This window comes from Simochromis diagramma, unplaced genomic scaffold (assembly GCF_900408965.1).
Source record: "Simochromis diagramma unplaced genomic scaffold, fSimDia1.1 OVJJ01000685.1, whole genome shotgun sequence".
Taxonomy (NCBI): domain Eukaryota; kingdom Metazoa; phylum Chordata; class Actinopteri; order Cichliformes; family Cichlidae; genus Simochromis; species Simochromis diagramma.
Window position 1 is genome coordinate 11,582,566 of NW_024387477.1, and position 21,653 is coordinate 11,604,218.

The following is a 21,653-nucleotide window of genomic DNA, read 5'->3' on the forward strand; positions in this document are numbered from 1 at the left end:
AAGAACGATAAGAAGGTCAAAGCCGACAATGAGAACAGTTGTTCTCTCTGGGTAACGCCTCAGGCTAGGGACTGCTTAGCAACCATCTGGACACCACCAGTTTTGAGGGAAACATGTATTTCCCAACCAGTTGGTGAGGGTTCTACACCAAAACCCTTCTTGTGATGCCAACTACTCTGAAAATACTCACCTCTCCGAGCTGTTGAAACTGGGAAAAGTGGGTAGTTGGTAGATAGTTTGCTAATGTTTGTAGCCAAGCCAGCATCCAGTGGTTGTCAGAGGGTCACTGATCAGTGTCTAGGCCTGCGTGAATGTGGCTCCAGCAATCACTCGAAGTCAGGGCATACACATCTTTCCTCTTACGACCAGTGGTTCCCAAATGGTCTCTAGGTCTGTGTGACAGAGGCCTAAAATATGAGCAGATATCAAAACCTTTCTCTAAACAACAGCAAAGAAGCCAGTTTCAGACAACGCATTCTTTACAGAAGCCCCATCTGCTTCATAATGGGATTTAATGCTTAGGTTGTCTCCATTTGGACAATGTCTTAAGGTCGGAAATAGAGCGGCACACACAAACGCCAAAGTCAAACACAGTCATGCTGACAGTTCTTTTAGCAGAAACATCACATTGTTTTAGCGCAAAGCATCACTTGCAGATGAACATGAAAAAAAAAAAAACGAGCAAAATCACTTGTATCTTATCTTCAGATGGACAGAGAGAAACAAAGGAATGGGATGTAGAAAGCTAAATGGGCGGGGGCGACTGAATATTCACATTGTTTGAAAGGCATGGACATTGAAGGAAAGAGAAACAACAGACACAACAGAAAAAAAGGGACTCCAATTTCGACACAGATTTCATTTGCTTCAGGGTGACTACAGGAGGTGTGATGATGGAGATGTCACTCAGCGGTGTGATGGCACAGCCAATCGGTTGACACTCCCTTGCCCAGGTTAATTGTCTGCTAATTGTGTGTCACATGGAGAGTGTTATACAAGTAGCCGAGAAATTCGATCAAGTGGATATCATTAAGACATGATAGCTGAAGCAGGGAGGCCGAATGAAGCAGACAGCAGCTACGTGCGCAGATGTGTATTTATGCACCGGGTTGTAGGCAAATGCAAAATAATGCAAATAGGCACTTTTACTCCATATTCAAATATGTACTATAACCTCACACATTCGCATGCCATCATTCAAAAACACCAGGGAAGCCCTTTTTGGTTTTTTTGCGTTTCACCAGTCACTCAAACTGTTTCTATGGAGTTTAAATGCCACAGTAGTGCGAGCTTCTCTCCTGAAGCAGCAGGAAAATTGTGAAATGGCCAGTCTAAATAACAGTTCTCAGAACTGGAGACAGAGAGAGGGAGCTGTGGAGTGTACAGCCAAGTTAAAGACAAATGAAACACTTATTTCAGAGTCCTGGCATGGTGATGTTAGTAGCAGCCAGAGATATGCAAACACACACACACATGCAGAAACTTCTAGGTCAGGAGAAGAGAAGGAATGAGGAAGCAGTGGGGGGAGACGATATAGAAAATAAAAGCTAATGTGCTCTCTGAATGTAAATTAATTGTTTTGTTTTCTCCACAGCCGAGGTCACATCTACTCTTCTATGTAACACTCCCTCCCTCCCTCCTCCTACAGCAGGCAGAGGGGTGGCAGATACGCTCAGAGGTTCACTTTGCTACCTGGAGACCGACAGTCTCTGTCGTCCAGCCAATCAGAGGCTGTGAAAAACAGCCTCCCGCTCCTCAATTGGTCCACTGCTTCCGGGAAACCATTCCACTATCAATGGCTGTGTCATTGTGTCGTCTGGCAGTGCTGAAGCCAATTATACTGCCCCCTTTCTTTGTTCAGACCTCTTTTCTCCAGCATAACCCCTTCACGCATATAAGGGCATAGACAGACAGGCACACACACACACACACACATGCAAATCTCCCCCGACTCCCCAAAATGTCACAACAAGAGCCTGAGGGAGTCTGGGAATCAGGAGGACTTGAATCTCATAACAATTAGACATCACTACAGATCAAATCACAAATAAGCTTATATCAATACACTGGTCTTAACTAGAATAAGTTAACTCTTTAAAAATATGTTCTTAACCTAATAAATAATACAAATATTTTCACTTAAAGTTGAGGTAAATGAATATGTTGTTTTCCTAATGGAAAAATAACACAACAGCTTATAAACACATAGGTGTCCAGTAGCAGCAGTTTTAATTGTTGATTTGATTTCAGTTATGTAAAAATGTTCAGCAGAAAATTTGAGCAGCAGCTTTGTTTGTGAAAATGTCTTGTTGATGCCAGAGGTCAGAAGCAAATGCACAGCCTGCCTTGAGCTGATGGGAAGCCTACAGTAACTAAAATGACCACTTCTTACAACCAAGGTATGCAGAAAAGCATCTCTAAATGCACAATACCTTTAACCTTGAAGCAGATAACTACACTGGGCGTCTCTCCTGTCAGCTAAGATTTGAAAAATGTTTGCTAGTTTGAGCCACAACTTCTGCTGTGACATTTGGATGGTAGGGTCGGAATTTAGTGTAAACAACATGAAAGCATGGCTCCAAACTGCATTTATAAACAGTTCAGACTGGTGGTTGTGGTGTGATGATGTGGGTGATATTTTCTTGGTACACTTTGGGTCCCTTAATATCAACTGAACACATTTAAACACCACCTGAGAATTGCTGCTGACAATGTCCATCCTCTTATTACCATGGTGGATCAGTCTAATAATAATAATAATGTGTTAGTCCCCGTAAGGAAATTACATTTAATCCATTCATCCAGTGAAGCAGTGGGCAGCCACCAGTGCAGCGACCAGGGAGCAGGGTGTGGGGACGGTACCTTGCTGAGGGGTACCTCAAGGTAGCTCCTCATGGCTAAAATGAACAGAATATGGTAGCATGTTTATACAACTATGTGCGATGCATAAACGCAGTCACAAGCATGAGCGCAACAGAGCATAACACACATTCAGACACACCCACAGAAGACGGCAGTTAAAGGCTACATCCACTCTTATCTAGGATGCAAATATGTCAGACTAGAGTCAACAAACATGCGCACACAGTAGGGCCAAAGTCCACAACACACAGCCATGTTGTCTATTCTTAGACGCTCCTACATTTTACGCAGCTTTTTAATCGGGCCACCTTTTGCTTTTGTTCGACTCCTAATCACTATGTCTATTTCAGTTTCCCAACTTCTTTCATATGGTCTTCTATACATTCTTCATCTTATTCCTTGTCCAACTCCCCCGTGCACTCTCCATGTCTTCCACACGGTATGCTGCTGTGTCCTACTTACTACATAAAGCATCTGTTTGTACAGAGCTTTTCTCCCTCATTGCTTTTAAAAGTCTTATTATCCCGATCGTCTTATTCCAAAAGACTTGAATGCTTTCACTTTGAAATAAAATGGACATCAAGAGAAAAAGGTTCAGTTCATATAAGGACAGAATTTAAAGTAGGTTCATGCTTGTATGCAGGGAAATGTACAGTGCAGAAAAGGGGAGCAAATGAAAGAAAACGCATAAACCACAAATGGTAAAGAGCTTAAAAGTGGTGGTGGTGGGGGGGATGTATGAACTTATGAACTCATTAAAAGAAGTCTGTTTTAAAGTTAAGATTAAACATTCAGAGTGCAGTTATCCCCACAGACAAACTACCAAAACGTTATAAACACATGAAGATAGATACTACTGAAAAACAGAGCTACAGGCCTGGTCAGAGTTTGATTAGGATCAGATGTGTTAGAATAGCTGAGCCTAACTCTGTGTTCAAAGAGACAGGAAGTGTGACCAAGACACACACACACACACACACACACACACACGCGGAAACAAAGAATGGATGCACAGGTTTTTTTAATTCATTTTCTTCTGTTGTGTTGAGTCAGAATTGTTACTGATCTCTGGTCTACATATGTGTGCGTGCACAAAGAATAATCCTAAATTAGATATGAGACTTTCTTTCAAACCATACGACATTATATTATATAACAAACAAACAAAGTGTTATTCAATACACATCATCATTATCAAAAGGAAAAATAAATAAATGTCTGTCAACAAATCACCCATGTCCAAATACAGATACAATTTCTTTATATCATTTTGCAAGTTTACGCAGTATAACAGTATCCTTAGCATTAAATAACGTCTCCATCAGTTGTCTTTGCAACTTAAAATGTTCAAATGAATTCAATTAAACAACAACAACTTATTCCCGTTGTCTAAGTTGTTGGTATAATGCCTGTCTTCAACACCAAGTTAAACAATTTGGTGACCAATGCAATCAAGTCTTCAGGACTAATATTTATATATTAATTGAAAATCAAATCACAACCACCTGCCTTATTATTCCTTAAATGTTTTATCTGAACTTTGAACTCTTCTTCAGAGAAAAGGTAATTAATAAACTCATTAGGTGAACATGTATTGTCTATAAAATCAGACAAATTAATATCACACTCATTTAGATGTTTAACATGTTCACAGAACCCCTCTGTGGTTATTCCATCACAGGTAACTGTAGTAAAACGGTTCCTATTTATTATCCTACAATACCCCTTTAGTATCCTTACTTTTGAGTGTAGTTAACAGCATATTAATTTCTTTACTATACTTATGTTTACACCTTCTAATAACTGTCTTATAGCAGGATCTGGAACTTATTAGGTTTCTAACACTTCCCTAAGTCTTTGCCTTAACGCAATTCCTTCTTACACTCAATGTTAAACTAATTCTTACTTCTCTTTATAATAGTTACGCTAGCATTTTTCAACATACCAAATCAAACCTCTGCAATTTTATATACATCTTCAAGTTTTGTTACTACTGAATCCGTTTTTTCTTGGTTAACAATCATATCCTCAATTGCATCCAATTAATTTAATGCATTGCTAATTAACCTCTGATGTAGACTATCAAGAAAATCTTTTGTCTAGTCTGGCCCTCATTATTCTTTAAATTTATTTTTTCCTTACTGGCACTTCATTTGTAAGCTCAACACAGATAGGACAATGCTAATCAGATGACAATATATCCAAAAATATCAACTTCAAAATCTACCACATAAGGGAGAAATGAGGATGACATAATTACATAATCAATAACACTGCTATCACTGATGAACGGAAGTTGAGGCCTTCTGGTTACATTATCAGAGTCAGTTAATGAGACGACAGGATGGCAGTGTCAGCTCTGGTTTGTTAAACTGCAGAGACTTTCATTCACAGAGCGCAGGAGAGTTGAATTCTCCAGGTATTTCAACGTGAAATTAATTCCAAAAACAGAACTCATTATATTCTCAAAGTCTCTGTGACACAGCATGCAGCAGATGCTCCAATTAAAGTGAAAAGCAAGCTAATTTTGTTCAGATGATGAATGTTTTTTTTTTCCACATCTGGTAGCATTAAAATAAAGATCTACACAATATTAGTACAGTGGTCCCAGGTATTTAACATAAGGCCTCAGAGTTTTGAACTAAACTCCTCCAGTCTCCATATTGAGGTATACTACAGACTAAGGCTCCATTCAACTTTTTACTAGAAAATTTATGGACTAATAAAGTTCATCATCTTTTTTGGAAGGTTGACTTGTACACAAAGAAAGCAATCAAAAAGAACTGACTTTTCAGATGGATTTAAACGCAAAGACTATAGTATAAGATTTATGCCTTTTTCTTTGTTTTAAATAAAATGCAGATGCTCAGGATTCAACCTGAACAGGCTGTAACCGACGAGGATATCCTGTCAGTGAAATATGAAGGAGAAATGGACGGAAAGAACAGGGAATCAATCAGTCGTGTTACAGGACAAACAGGAAACTACTTCAGCTGTTTTAGCAGGCCTACATCTGAATAGCTTGTATGATACAGATGAATTTTTAAGGCGTTCCCCCACACCAGGCCACTGATAGGGGAAGATCAGTAGAAGTCATAACTTATAGTTTACCTCCGTGAGTCAGTATTGATGTCCAACAGAAAATGAGATGGAGATACAAGCTGGTGTTCTTCCTCCCAAGGATTTAGAGTCGCCATCTTAGAGGGAAACTCAACTGATGTCGTACATGAAAGTCTGCTTAGAGGCCTTCACATGTCCTTGTCTTGCTGAGGCCATGGAACATCTGACACGACACAGAGTATACCTATCAGTGCCAAAACAGTTCTCCCCCATTTGGGCTCCTGTTTATAGACAAACCCCTGTGTAAGTGTGGTATGGAGGAGGCTATGTTTGGAGTAACAGAAATAGTTGGAGATCATGTTTATTCTGTCATTATATTTAATTTAATAAATCCACAGTTTTTCATCATCATCAACAACACCAACAACAACAGAGGAAAGCCAGCAGCTATCGTTTCCTGGAGTGGGAGGGGCTAATAGCTATACGGATGCGAGTTGAAGCGGTGGTTGTCCTGTCAGGTGCCCAACTGAAATAGGGTGCACCTTGGTGAAGAGTTGTGTTTTCAGTTACCTTATCCCCACCCCACACCTTTCTCAACTAGTTATTAGTTAATACTGAGATACCCAAATAGACGAAGAATAAAAAGGGAATGTAATGCTCTTTTATAGTTACTGTCCCAAGTAAAATTAGCAAACACGAGAGATGTATGGTCTAATACTGTAATGCTTCAGAATAGTATGTTTAATGTGTGCTTTCAAACAGAACCTCATCTATTTGTACCCCTAGAAATCTGGTTTCACTGACCTGTTCAATATCAACCCCATTAATTTATTGTAGTTAATGATAATTTATTTTTATCAAGCCAGATCTTCCATTTAATTATTTTGTAAATGCTGCAAATCATCAGCTGAGCAGAAAATATTTATATGATCAGCAAAAAGTGCCATTTTTAGCATTTGGGAGACATTACACATGTTATTGATGTATAAATTTAAAACCCAACACTGACCCCAGGGTATGATGTCCATACACGAAGAGCAACAATCTAATTTCACAACCTGTCAAACTGTCCATTTTAAACATTGACAAAGATTTCCATCTATCACAGTATCAAGCTTTTCCTCAGTCTTCTCAGGATAAGTTATTTTTCTTGCCATATCTGGTCCAAAAGTTATAAAAAACTGATTAAAGCTGATAGCCATGCCACCCATATTATATTCATCATGATTATTGTTAATGAATCACTCAGTTGTTTTGTTCAGTATTGCCCAGGTTACCCTGTTTTGGTCATTTCTTTACAGTTTTGATCACATTGACTTGCACTGTATATGGCCTGCAAAAATCTACCAGTTTATGTGTTAAAAAAAAAAAAAAAAAAAAAAAAAGGGGGGGGGGGGGGGCAAATAAACAACTTTAAACAACTTTGAGAGTTTAAAGGCACTTTATTTCTTCCATTGTCACTTGGCCAACCCTTAAAAGTCTCTTCGTGGAAAAACTGTATAAAGTCTGATAAATGATAAATAGGACTAAATGATTCAATTTAAGCTGCATTGTGGTGGAATAAAACCTTAACATGTGAATGAACAGAAAAAATAAATACTCTGTTCCTGCAGCATAACTTCCATTACTGACAGCACCACATGGGTCAAAACACAAATAAAAACAGGGTCCAAAAACCAAAAATATAACAAAAAAAACCAAAAACAAAACACGACATCAACTGTCCTCTGCATCTTTAAGACACGCACATAGAGATCTTGCCGTGTACTGGCAATTTTAGCCGAATACTGTTGGAAAGTTTTTGTGGAAACCCTGAAGCCATGGAAAATCCTGAGACTTGTCTGTAAAAATAACTAACTCCACTGTTTATTCATTCTTTTGCTGCTTTTTGGCAATAAAATTGCAGTATCAGAGTGCAGTGCCTGTCTGATGCTTTACTGCACAATGTGTTTACATCAGGAGGAGAGGGGAGGAGCGGAGGAGAAAGTAGCATCGGCCAAAGTGCACCAAAGAGAGTTTATTTTGGCAATCATACAGGAATAGAACCAAGCTGGAAATTACACGAACGACATAATGGAGGAGAAAAGAAAAAAAAAAAAAAAAAAAGGACACACACACACACACGATAAATTACTTAAGACATTTTTAATAATAGTTCAGTGTAACAAACAGGACAACTGGGTGCATTGTTATATAGCCATACAGAAATCTCTGGGAAAAAAATTACATTAAAATAATCGTTTAAAATTCACATAGAAAACAATATCTAAAAAAAAAAAAAAAAAAAAAAAAAAAAAAAAAAAAAAAAAGACTTGTTGAGAAAAGGAAAAACTCAAATTTGCAAAAATATTCCAGTGACATCGTTTACCTCTAGTTTTCCCTTGCTCCTCACTTCAAAAACATTTGTTTTTCAGGGTGCATTACACACAATCAATCTACAGGTATGCACTTGAAGTCATAGGCAAAATATTGCAGACATAAAACAGCAACCGTGTCAACCATTTAAATACAGCTACGACATATTTGTGCTTGAGATGAGGCGCAACAAAATATTTGTTATTCTCAGTGTTATTTGATAAAAAAATGATGCACCATCACTGGAAGCGCTCCAGTGCGTCATCTTATTTCCTTTTGTGTTTAATTATCATTTTGTCCAAAGACGGCACATTCTTATAGGAAGATGGAATAACGATACTGGTGATGTCATGAAGGTTTGGAGCTAAAAGGATTTTTCTCAGTCATCACTGCCATGAAGCACTGACCTTGAACCAGCAGGTTTATTCAAGAGTGTGCGAGGTGTGCCAGCGGTTTGTACATCCTGAGACTGACTAGGTATCACGTCTGGGGAGCGCGCTACAATAATCTGCTTGCATAGTAATAAATATTGCATGGAGCAGCTTACATCATCTCACCAGATTCCTGTCAAATAGTACACCACAACATCATGGCAACATGTATGCTGATGGCTGAAAACAAATAGAAACGCAGCCAGACATTCAAAAACTACTGCTGCAGTTCAGTGGGAGGGAAACAAGCGCGCACACATGCACGCACACGTATATCTCAGCAGTTTTTGGGCAGTTTTCCAGTATGCTTTATCTTCAGCAGAAAGACCAAAATGATGTTCATGAAACCTAGCATTTATGACAGCATGGTCGGTACCATACAGTAATTACAGATGGCAGTACATACAAACTTACAAGCACAAACACACATGTAGGAAACTGACTAAATATAGGCAGCTACTTCACACAGACTTTTTCATATACAAACACACAGGCATGTGAACTGCTCAGGCTGGGTGTGCATGGAAACACCCTCTGAAAAAGCAATATTTGTTTTGGTTGGACTCTGTGGAAGAACATTTTTGCTGTCGACTATCTTGCCTTAGATTTTGTGTGAATAATCATGTTCATGTTTCATATAAATGATATGGGCACATATGGTAACAGATAAGTTTATATAATTAATCCCTCCCTTTAATCACACGGACACCTGTGCGCTATGCCCTTTCTCGCTAAAGAACATGCTGAAATATAAACCCAGGTGATAACTGCTGTTGATGAGGTGTCAGGCAGGACCAGTGCAAACTGTGACCGGATTAAACCCAGAAGTGAAATGATAAGACTGGATTTCTATCAGTTGGCACTTTGAATAATACAGTAAAATGATTACAAGCAGTAACATACGGAATAACAAATAATTACAAAGAAAATTGTTTCATCTCTTTAAAAACAGAAAACATCAACAAAAAACAAACAGCAAAGTGGTCTTGGCTGGAACATCCTGACAAGATGATGCAGGATGTGCCAAAATCCACACATTCTCAGTCTAAATCTGGGAATAACCAAAAAAAGAAGGGGAAAAAAGATAAAAGAAACAAAGTGGATCCTCCTGAGTAAGTCTTTGGAATGGCTAAAGATGCCCTTTGAGTGACAGGTGAACCGAGTGATGTAGAAATAAAGAGAAACAGAAAAAAAAAAAAAAAAACCATGAACACCTTATGTGCATGTGATGGGAAAAGCAATTCAATCTTTATGACAGTGTCAGAGTTCTCAAGGCTGGTGAAGACCATGCAGAGGTTGAAACTGAGGTGAGAGCCCCGCCCTTAAGTTCTGCATCTCTCTGTCGTCTCAAAAAACAATGTTATTTTAAAAGACTGTCCTTTTAAGACATTTATGGAAAAGAAAGCAGGCCTTTATTCAGTAAACTAATAGCAGATGATTATTGGCCCCTGGAATGCCTAAGAAAGATAAATCTGACTTTAGATAGACTGGCTGTATGGGTAAAAAAAAAAACAAAAAGAAAAAAACAAAACAAAACAAAACAAAAAAAAACAAAAACAAAAAAAAAAAACTTCTACCTGGGTACCTAATTAGACCGAGAAGTCGCAGACTCAAGCAAGTCCTCTAATGACTCTGCTTCTTCTAGTTTTGGCTCCACTTTATCATCTGACTTTAACTTTTTTGCAGAAGGTTTACTCGATGAAGGCTTATCTTCCTGCATCAGCTCTTTGGCCAGAATGTTGGTCACCACATTTCCAGCTCGTCGGTGGTTGGCTGACAAGAACAAAGAAACAAAGACAACGCAACAAAGTCAGACATCATTTTTAATCATACCAAACCCATAAGAAACATCAGCGCATGCCATGAGGTGACATATCAAATAAATACTATGATGAAATCTGCAACCATTCTGCAATTCAAATATAATGGTTTAATTAGTTAACAAACCAGCCACTAAGATGCAAACGCATTCACAAGTATGTACCTATAATAACCCCCCCCCCACACACACACACACACACACACACACACGAGTAGTGGGGCTGTGCATGTATGTGGATTAGCGTCATATTTGGAGCAACTCACTTCTAATGTCAGATTACGCACAACATGGTCTTAAGCAGTGAAAAAACTGGAGAAAGTGTAGAAATGCATGGAGGAAGGAAAAGCGGGATGATAAAATGCAGAAATGGAGAATGTGTGTGTAAAATGAGGAGGGGAGAGTAAAAAGGGGTAAGACACCATGAAAAGCGGGATGATTCATACTGTGGGAAGATTAAAGAGACAGGGATGAATGAAAATGAGACTGAGAAGAAGGAACTGAGTCAGATGAGGAAAAGCTGCAAGGGGAGGACTTGAAGTGACACAAATAGGAAGTTATGTATATATTATTTATATACATGAGGAATACTGGAAGCAGGGAGAAGAGATTAGATACACATGGACAGACAGAGAAACAGAACAAGTGTGACAGATCGTGCCCTGAGGATGCTTTCGTTTTTATTCTTCTACCTGCTTACCGTCTTTTCCTTTCCTCCCACACAGGCACCAGCAGCAGCCTGGCTTTATCTCTCATTCCCTCAATCTATCCTTTAGCACTCCTCACTCTCATGTGTGGGAGGACAGCTGTGCAGCAGCAGCCATTTTGAATTATATAGGTCAGTGGGAGATTGTGTTTGCTGTTATTTTATGCTTGATGTTTATTCAGAAACTCCAATCCTCAAAAAACATCAGTAAATCCACACGTGAATGTCGAGGAGGAAAAAAATGCAGATTAATCCAGCACACCAACAGACACACACATGCAAATTAATCATGGTAGCACATACAACAAGTCTCGAGACTTGTTGTATGGTTCTCACAGGAGTAGAACAAAAAGCACCACAAAAACACACACAAAGTTACCAAGCAGGTCTCCAGAACTAGTTGTGACAAAGACACAATTGAGTCTGGGGAGAAAGAGGAGAAGGAGTATTTGTAGATTTAGGCTTGTCTTCTTTGTGAGTCTCAGCTGGTCTGAGCAGCACACAGACAGCTAGTATATCAAATTATCACCTTACACCCTTTCCTATGAGAGATTACTCCCCTGTCATAAACACCGGTACATGGGTGCACTTTATCTTCTCCTCAGTGTACTTTCATACTTCCTCCGTCTCTATTTTTGTCCCTCACTTATAAACTTACTAATTAGAAATTATGCAAATGATCCAGAAAGAGAGTGTGTGTGTGTGTGTGTGTGTGTGTGTGTGTGTGTGTGTGTGTGTGTGTGTGTGTGTGTGTGTGTGTGTGTGTGTGTGAGAGAGAGTGAGAGAGAGAGAGAGTGTGAGTGGGCGTATGTGTCCTGTGCTGAGCTTGTCCTAAAAATTCCAGCCTACAGAGAAAAGCCTCTTCAAAGGCTGTCAGACCTAGCTCCTTGCCTCTCTCATCCTCCTCCACTTCCCTCTTGAGAGAGAAGACAGAGAAGAGGAGGTGAGAAGAGGTGATACAAGTCAGGATGAGAAGGTTGTTACATTGGAAGCAGGATGAGAAAATATGAATGTAGACAGAAACCTACTGATTGAAGTATGGAGAAGAAACTCTGAAGCTAACTACATTTAAACATAGTTAACATGTGTGAACTAATATGTGTAAGAAGTGAATACATGAACAGACTGAAGTTTTAAAAAGAACATCAAAGTATTTTTAAATATAACATAAACACAAGTAATAAAGGCTGGCAATCTACATGATATATTGAAATGTTTTCAATTATAACCCACACCTAATGAGTTTAGTGGGTATCCCTTTCTTCCCACTGAACACTTCTTAGAAGAACTTCTGATGCCACTCTGGTTTTACCCACAGCCAAAAGAAAATCAACACAATTATATAGATTTTTTTTTCCTCAACCAGATTTCCATGATGGATGTTTTTGTTTATGAAATGGTCCAATATGGCATAACATGCAAATATTTCTGCCACATAAAGTAATAAAGATGTATAAAGTAAAAACAACAGATACATCTCGACACAGATTTGCATATTTAGGCAAAGTGAAAAGATCTTACTGTTTAAAGCTTTCAGATCCAAATTACACAAAGATATATTCAATTCTCCCTGACCAATTACATTCAACAAATGAAAAGCAAACAACTGATTTCATGTGTAAAGATTAATACTGTGAAAACAGCTGTTAGATATCTCATAGATCACTGGAAGGAGCTTTTTCAAGCCTGAGAGAAAACATGCAGCATTTTTTTTTGATCCTGAAACGTATCAAAGAGCCTTCATACTTTTCAGAAATGCAACAGTTCTTCACCAAACGCCATTATAAACAAACAGGAAGTTTTCAGCACGTGTGTTGCATAAACATACTAGATCTGATATTGACTAAATGATCCATGTAACTGTTATGAGGGCTGGTTGTTACAACAGGAAATGAGATATCAGGACTTACACAAAGACTGTTTTGGGGTTTATTTACTGATGAGTGTGAGATTGAATTTGTGTGTTTGCACACAGGAGGTTGGTCAGTGGCACAAAAAGTATAGTGAAAGATCATCTGTAACAAATTACACCGCAGGAGTCTTTATAATGACTACCTGATTAACATAAGAATGCTTTGTTGTACAGTGCATACTGCTGCCTTTATGAGGGGAAAATAGAGAAACAGGAAGGAAAGTGATGAGAGGATTTGCAGACGGGCAAGTGTAGGACAGATGGAGAGGAGACTGTAACAAGAACTAGCTTAGCTCTTTTGTTAAGGTAAAAATCTCACCCTTATCTCTCATCACAGATTTAACTACCCCACTATAATGAGTATGAAATCCATATGGCGGTATTACAAGGGAGCAGCCATCTTCACACCCTTTGTTGACTCTACAGAATCTTTAGAAAAACCACAGTCACAACACAACATGGTGCCACATATAGGATGATGGTGTGTTTGCAGATGCAGACTGGACCTCCATCAGTTTCTCCAACTTAGCAGGGACTTGTATCGCCCTCCTCAGGTTGCACTGTGTAACACAGCGCTGCTCTGCAATAAAGTACTGTGGGAAAAGTGACGTCATCTGACACCACTAGTGGCTGTGGGTTAAGTATTGATGCATAAGCTTGAATTTTAGGTCACTGTCAACTGGTGCATACTGGTGTGGTCGACCTTTATTGCCTCAGTGGCTATTAAGCAAGCATGTGACCTCACCAGTTTTCTAGTTATGGCTTGACATTGATATTGATGAGCACCCTCCCATTGTTCTAAATTGTCTCACTAGTATGAATGCGTGTGTGTTTGTGAACATCTGTGAAGGGGTATTTTTCTGTTTTAGTAGGAGTGGACCGTCTGCAGAGCTGGCGTGTGCCTCTATTGTTGCTAAGCCCTTTATGTCTGTCTCTCTGTTGTGATTGGTGCTTTGTCAGCTAGTTGCTACTATGATTGGTTGCTCTAGCAGGGGTCATGACCCAGCAGATGGGTTTCTTGTGTGTTCATAGACACGTCATTCCTCTACTTAAATGGCTCTGAACACAACGAAATTAGCCCGATGTATCCAAGCTGTCTATGTTTCTGCAAAGTAACAGACAGACGCAAAGCTAACAATCTAAAGCTCAAACCAAAACACTGATAGTGCTGGATGCAAGTCTGTCTGTCTTCTGGAATGAAATTTGCCAGTTTGAGTGCATGTATGGGTATGCAAACATCCATGTGTGCCTTTGTTGGCATGCGAGCATCTGGTGTGTGTGTGTGTGTGTTTTTTGTCTCTGTGTTTAAGAAGGGGGTAGACAGACGGAGGGCAGACAGCTGAGGATCCCCCATACAGTCTGCTCATTCGACGCAGCCAACACTCCCACATGGACAAAGTGAGCTGAGGTGCAGGGCAAAGGTGATGAGTTTTATAGCTTCCACAGCCTCGTGGCTACCCATTCAGTCACGCTGTGAAAAAATGAGCGTGACAACACACTCAATAAGTCCCCTTAGTAATCTTTTAAAACTGAGTTCGTGACGTCTACAGTTGCAGCAGCTGTAAGGGTAGGAAACAAAGAGGAGAGAAGGGAGGAAGGTCTCCACAATAGCAATCAATCAACAGCTCCACAGACAAAAACGGTAAACAAAAATAACATTTGAGGCTGTTGTATTTCAACTAAATATTTTTATACAAGTATAAATCTTTGTTCTGTGTGTGTGTGTGTGTGTGTGTGTGTGTGTGTGTGTGTGTGTGTGTGTGTGTAAGTGTAAGAAGGCTATAAAAGCTTAGTGTTGTTACACAGGTTATAAATCATTTTACAATAGGATATCACTTGTATACATATAATATGAATTGCAAAGAGTGTGTGGTGTTGTTACCACATTTTCAACTATGATCTATAAACAACACCTCTGGTGAAACGAGACAGTCTTAAATGTACTTTTCACAAAACCCAAACATTTTTCTCTATTATCTGCCAATAAATGCAAAACAGATAAATACCTTCAGTAAGCTGGCTGTAGGGTTTCTACACTGCTATGTTGAAATTCTTTCTGTACCTGCAACAGTAATGACTGAAACTGAACCAATAATGTTGGACTGGGAGCAGTTACTTTTATTCAAGAGGAAAGATGGAAGTCTAGACATGAGTATAGATAAGTAAATATCATTAGACTACAGTGGCTTGTGTTATGACTCTAAACAAGCCTGAATGACTTACAGCCCCATTACATATTTTATTTTGTTTAATGAAGAGCAATCAATGCACCATCTTAAGTCTATCTGCAGATGAGGGCTACATTTGTCAAGAAGAATATAATGTATATATAAAACAATATAAACAAACAGTAAAAACTTCAGTATTAGTAGCATATTTAGACTGAAAGTGAGTAGACACATACATGTATACTGTCTTATTTATTGTGGTTTTGATTATCACTTTTCAGTGTTAAGCTAATCAAGCTTGCTCTGCCTCAGTTCCCGTTTCTCATTCAACAAAATTATCTAATCAGGGTGTGTTGCAGCAGGAACTCCTTTTTAGGGTTTTAATGTTGGGTTTCATTGTGACTATATTTTATAACCTAAGAGAAAATACTTTTAAGGGCATTAATGATTGGACCCATTTCATAACATCCGATCTGTAATAACACTATTTGTGCTTTAACTGCGAGGAAAAGAAAATACTTTGAGGCAAAACCTGCAACCAAGTGCCCCACCTACTGGTATTTGTTAATAAATGTCAAAACAAGAAAGGATGGGGGATTTGAGAAACTCAATGATGCCACTTTTATGAGTCTTTACAGTTTAGATGCATCTACCTCACATTATCTCCCTGTGATAAGATTATGAATAACCTTTTCACAGAACTGCGTTTCCTTAGTGATGTGTTACTACATAACAGAGACAGAAAAAAAATGTACTTGTACTCTGACTTGTATTTATGTTTTTTCAATTTACCCTGTGTGCAACATTTTTTAAATACATATGATATTATACATAACATCTGTGAAGGGGTTATACATACATACAATATTTTTTTCCCTGCTCTGTAAGGCTGCCTGTGGCTTCACTGGTGCCAGATATGTTGAGCCAGAGTCAGGATGTGCCTCCTACTTCAGCTTTACTAAATTAAGACTTATGACTCAACTGGCTAGTCAAACATGTGTGCAAACACATACACATACACTTCCTGCTGTGTAGGTGAAAGACTCAAGGCTCTTCCTGGCATTAAGAAGCAAAGTGGGCATAGTGGAAAGGAGAAACCTTTGAATACCAGTCAGGAAAAACTCCTAACAAGGATAAGAATGCCACCAAAAAACAAAAAAACAAAAACAAACAAACAAAACAAAAAAACAGCACTGCTTCACACCCTCCACATTCTCCATGGAAAAGCCTGAACTTTGGCAGAACAAAAACAGAAATGACACCATGGGGTAAGAGAGGAGACAGGGAGGAGGGACTAAGCAGAGATGTGATACATCCAGCCACTTATATTTTCCGACAATCTCCTACCACAGAAGTATGTGCAGGGAGAAAAGCTCTTTCCCTCCCTTTCTTTCACATACACATGTTCAGGTATTTCCTGTTGGGAGTGTGAGGTGGCCCAACAGCATTATGGATGACTGACTGAGTCCTCAAGTGGGCCCCATTCTTTCTTCCCTGCTCCTGCTTCTCCCTTCATTTTAATTTTCACTGCTGTCTCAGCCAGTTTAGTGGAGATGAGCCTGAGCTATTTGTTACTTTATTTGTTTTTCTGCTTTTTTCCCCCCTTTTAGTCTGAAAATTACATCTGAGAGGTAACTGAAATGTGGAAAAGAGAGAGAGTAACAACAGATTAAAAAAAAAATAAGGGACAAATACCTATAACTGTATTTATTTGAAAAAGCTATTCTCATTGTAAGTAAGACTTGAGATATTCCTTTAAAGTCAGGGAGGCTGGATCTGCCTGACTTCAGATCTTTTTTCCCTGGCAGTCCAGTTTAGCACTCTGGTGACATGGAACAGTCACAAAATGTAGGATTTCTACAAGGAACAGCTCAGCCCCAGGGATGTTTATCCGTTCTACTTTTCACAAAAAAAATGTCTGGAGGAAATTAAAGAATGTTTTGGTTTAACATACAATGAAGGTCCACCAGTTTTTATAGATGGAAGTGGGGTCCAAAAAGAACCCAAAAGTTTTCAAAGATTATCAATTCTGAGTCCAAAATAAAGAAATTGAAAGAGTTGTATAAAAAAAACACAAAAAACAACAGATTAGTAGGAAGAGAAAAGAGCAGGGACTACCTTCTGGGTCTTAGTGCAATTCAGGACCAGTGCTTCACATCTGGCTTCTATTGTGAAAGGGATCAGGTTGCACAAACTCTTCCACAACCCTGCTTATGTGCGAAAACTGAACCCACACAAGAGTGCGTGTGAACACACACACACACACACACACACACACACACACACACACACACACACACACACACACACACACAGGGTCTCTCTAGAGTTTTCTCTTTCTTAGCTAATGGGCAGCGGGACACTTTCCCCACTCACAACCAGGAATCATGTTACAAAGTTACTATACTAACAGTTCCTGCTGCCTCACTTTCATTTGCATGATCTTACTAGGCCATACAAGCCACAGAATGGCAAACAAAATAGGAAGGTGGGAGAAAGTACTTCAATGTCTAATAAGTCAATGAAATTGAGAGCACCAAGGCTATAATAAATGTAAACTTTTACATTTTCTCTTTTAGTGTAAAATTGTAAAACTATTGGTATTTTGTAACGACTATGTGGGTCCAACTCTGCTCATAAATCCTTTGGTGTAAATGGAGTTTAATCTCAAAATGACAAAGAGCAAAACATATCTTGACTTGAAGTTGCTAAAGGCACCTGTGTCCTCATACTTTTGCCGACAATAACTTACCACAACTTTTGTATTGCCCACTCACGTCAACAAACTTTCTGCCTACGGGCTGGTTTCACCCCCCTCCTACATTCATTATTTATCATATTTTCCTACTCCACCACCACACCCTCAGCAGTTGTTTCTCCCTAAAGTATCCTACTGTCCACACCCACCCTTGGCACTCTCCCTCTTCTTTTATTGTTGTGCCAGCCTCTGATTGCACTGGCTTTGCCCCTATAACCATGGTGAAAGAATATTACCACAACTCAGCCTGTGAGCAGAGCAACAGATGGAACAAAGGCAAAGGAACATAAACAAATCTGTTGTTGTGTTGAGAGAAGATTGGAGACAGAATGGAAAGTGAGATAGAATAAATGAGTCTTATATATCTGTGGAAGTAAACTGAAATCTGTAAAGCAAGTAACACATGAAACGTGGAAACGTATGCATGTTTTGTGAAGATTTACTGTTTTGCTTGTGTGTGAGTACCTGCTTGACGTGGTCCTCTCTTTCTCCTGAAAGCAGCACCGGACTGCAGCGCCTCCAACAGGCCATCCATGATACCAGTTTCATCATCCTCTGTAAACACCATCAAAAAACATAATCAGTAATAAAATCAAGAAACGATAGATCAGTATTAACACTTAATGAAGCACTTTAACTTCTATGCATGACACACACATACAGCTCCATTATAACAGGCTTATTATTTTTAATCAATACTAGCCATCTAACAACAGGAGAGAGACAGACACTGGTGCTTTTACAGAGTTTTCTGTTTTTCTAATATAGCACTATACACAGTGTGGATCTTCACCAGCCACGTGGCTATTTTGTTAAATTAGCTACATTAACCCAGATAAGCAGTGACCTACTTCAGCTACTTCCACAGCTAGGGGCTACACTATGCATTTTCAGGGAGACAGCTTCAGATATACACAAGCCCACACTTATTGGAAAAACAGCCGCTGAAACCAAATCCACATAAACAGAATGAATGCATAATTGTGGCTTCCAGTTAAACTGGTACAAACTGGAAATTAACCTTTTATCTGTATAAGTTTACAGATACAGCTTACATGGGTGGTCTCTTTTGTTTACAGCTACATTTTCAACAGAGCTTCAGTGTCAGGTGGCAATAAATAAAAGAAGGTGGGTTAAACCAGGCAGGATGCCCAATCTCAAAGCAACATGTGAGAGTACTACTTTGACTATTTTGTGGGCAACATTCAGTGGCATGGCTCAGCACTCACGCAGATGGCTTTAATTATTTTTGTTTGAACCTGAATGGAGACAGAGGGGTCTGGGGAAGGGCCAGCGGGGTTGGGGGTTAAAGGTTTATGCTGTCTCTCTGTTTGTTCCCCAACCCCCACATCCAAACACAGCACACAGCTCTGCTCACACGCACAATATTTAATCCTGCAGTAAGCCATGAAGCAGATGGCCTATGGTCTCGCCTGTCACGTCAGAGAAAGTCTCTCTTACACACATCCCAAGACTACCGTAGCTCATATACACCCCTTAATGTCCATGTCCTAGAACTGCACACTGGGATCAAAATCAGAGATTTTTCTTCTTCAAGGGAAACACATCTGGCAAATTTCCGCTTGCGTCAATCACATGGCTGGCTTAAAACATGCTTGCAAGCACACAAACACACAAATGTGTTTTGGAACACTGCATTGAAGGCACTGAAGGACCAAACAATGACCTAGCTGTGTATAAAACATTACTGAACTAATGAAGATTCAGCTTACAGGCCTAGGGGCCTGTGCTCTCAATAGTATTGAGCAACACTATTAAATCAAAAAGCAGTTTTACAAGTTTACTTTGTTAGCAATAAGTGACATAAAGGGGAAACACAAGACACTGGTTTCCATTGGTACTGAATGGTACTTGAAAGTCAATTAACTAATTATCATACATTGAAATAAGCCTAAAAAAATATAAGATTCAATAATACTACTGACCATAAAAAGCAGAAGGAATACACACATATTTAGTGCTTGACACAAACAGTAAGTTACTGACTAAAGCATGTAAGAACATAAGATGGATTAATTAGGGCAATGGCATTAGACTGAGCTCTTAAAGATGTCTCTTTCGATCCGATTTGCAATAAATGCGTGCACGCTCTGACACGTCTCACATCTCTCTCTCTCTCACACACACACACACACACACACACTCACACACACAGGTCCGTCACCACAGCATATAATCTTGTGTAGATCAATAGCACCCCTAATGGATGTTCACACATCAACAAATGAAAATAGAATTGGAAAAATTTAGCTGTTGATGATGACAAACGTGCAGATGACAGCATGATAAAGAAAATCAGTGAGTGGAGAGATCTTTTTTCTAATGTTTTTCTAATGTGCCATGAATCTCTCCATTTTTCACAGTCACCTGCAGTGAAGACATCAGGCAACTCAGGCTTATCCTGTCTCATCCCCTCTTGTGGCTTGCGCCTTTCTCTTCTAACCCCCTTTTCAAAGAGACAACAGCAGTCTAATCCCCACCAGAGCATCTGCTGCCCTACTATCCTCCTTCCTCTACCCTCCCCCACACTACTGTTCCCTCACTTGCTCTCTGTGTGGAGCACGGGCACTCCCAGTGGTAGTTCCCATACAAGCATCTATGTGAGGATAAACCAGACATGCAAACACCCTTTGCCACATAGATAAAAAAAAAAATGGTCTCAGGTATTCTTTTACAGACTGCACTGACACCTAGCTGTAGAAATAAGGAATAGTAGCAGCAAGCTTTGGTGTATAGCCAAAGATGGCCCAGGGATAGTAGTAGACTGTATTTAACAGATAAAATTAGAGCAAAAATCTAAAAAGCTTGGAATGTCAAGTACTGGGTGTGGCAACAAAATACTCTGCCAGTTTAGTATACTGACCCCTGTATTTATATTTGCTATGCGAGTCAGAAAAGGCAAGTCAAAGCACTTAATGAGTCAATTATAAAAATGACAACATGTAATGATTTCCAAAGAATCTCAACATGATTTATACACAGTAACTAGCATCACATGCTTAGAATATGTGCAAACTGAGACTCCACTAAGTCTCTGACTCACATGGGAATGGCAAGGCCACAAACTGCAAACACACACTGACCTTCCAGGGTTTAACCAACAACTGGTATTATATGTTTACAGAGACAGAAAGTCAAAGGAACATTCAGAGAATTCATGAGATAGCAAGGGTATGTAAGTAGATTCGTGAGAGACAGAAAAAAGGGAACCAGGAACATGTCAGCGTGTGAAAGCACAGCTGCTGAAAACAGCCATTGTATAGCAGCCAGTATGAGGGTTATAAACAAATACAGAACAAAGACCAGGTGGGTGGGTGTGCCAAATTTGTGTGTGGTTAAATTCAAATAGGGGGTGTAGAAGGACTCCAGGCTACAGGACAGTCAAATATTCCACCTGTATGTAAATGATCCCTGTCCACTAAATGTGTGCACAGAGACACTAATCTTTGAGGCACTATTATGTTCCATGTGTGCACGTCTCGAGAGGCTGAACATGAAACTTTACTTTCTATTATATATCTTCCATACTTTAAACACTGAGGCAGAATTTTCTAAATGGAG

General features: G+C 39.3%; 1 protein-coding gene across 4 annotated transcripts in view; it reads right to left on the reverse strand.

The window, feature by feature from the left end:
- Positions 1–8,638: 8,638 nt before the first annotated feature.
- The window catches only part of LOC120724306 (protein diaphanous homolog 1), a 96,248-nt gene continuing 83,233 nt past the window's right edge, over positions 8,639–21,653 (reverse strand). For 3 of the 4 annotated variants that reach the window (XM_040016424.1, XM_040016425.1, XM_040016423.1), the window contains 2 exons: positions 18,537–18,626; positions 8,639–10,481 (listed from right to left, as the gene is read on the reverse strand). In XM_040016424.1, coding sequence (XP_039872358.1) covers positions 10,294–10,481; positions 18,537–18,626 — 278 coding nt within the window. In that variant the 3' untranslated portion in view covers positions 8,639–10,293. The remainder of the gene's footprint in view (positions 10,482–18,536; positions 18,627–21,653) is intronic. The other variant, XR_005693881.1, reaches the window with a different exon arrangement.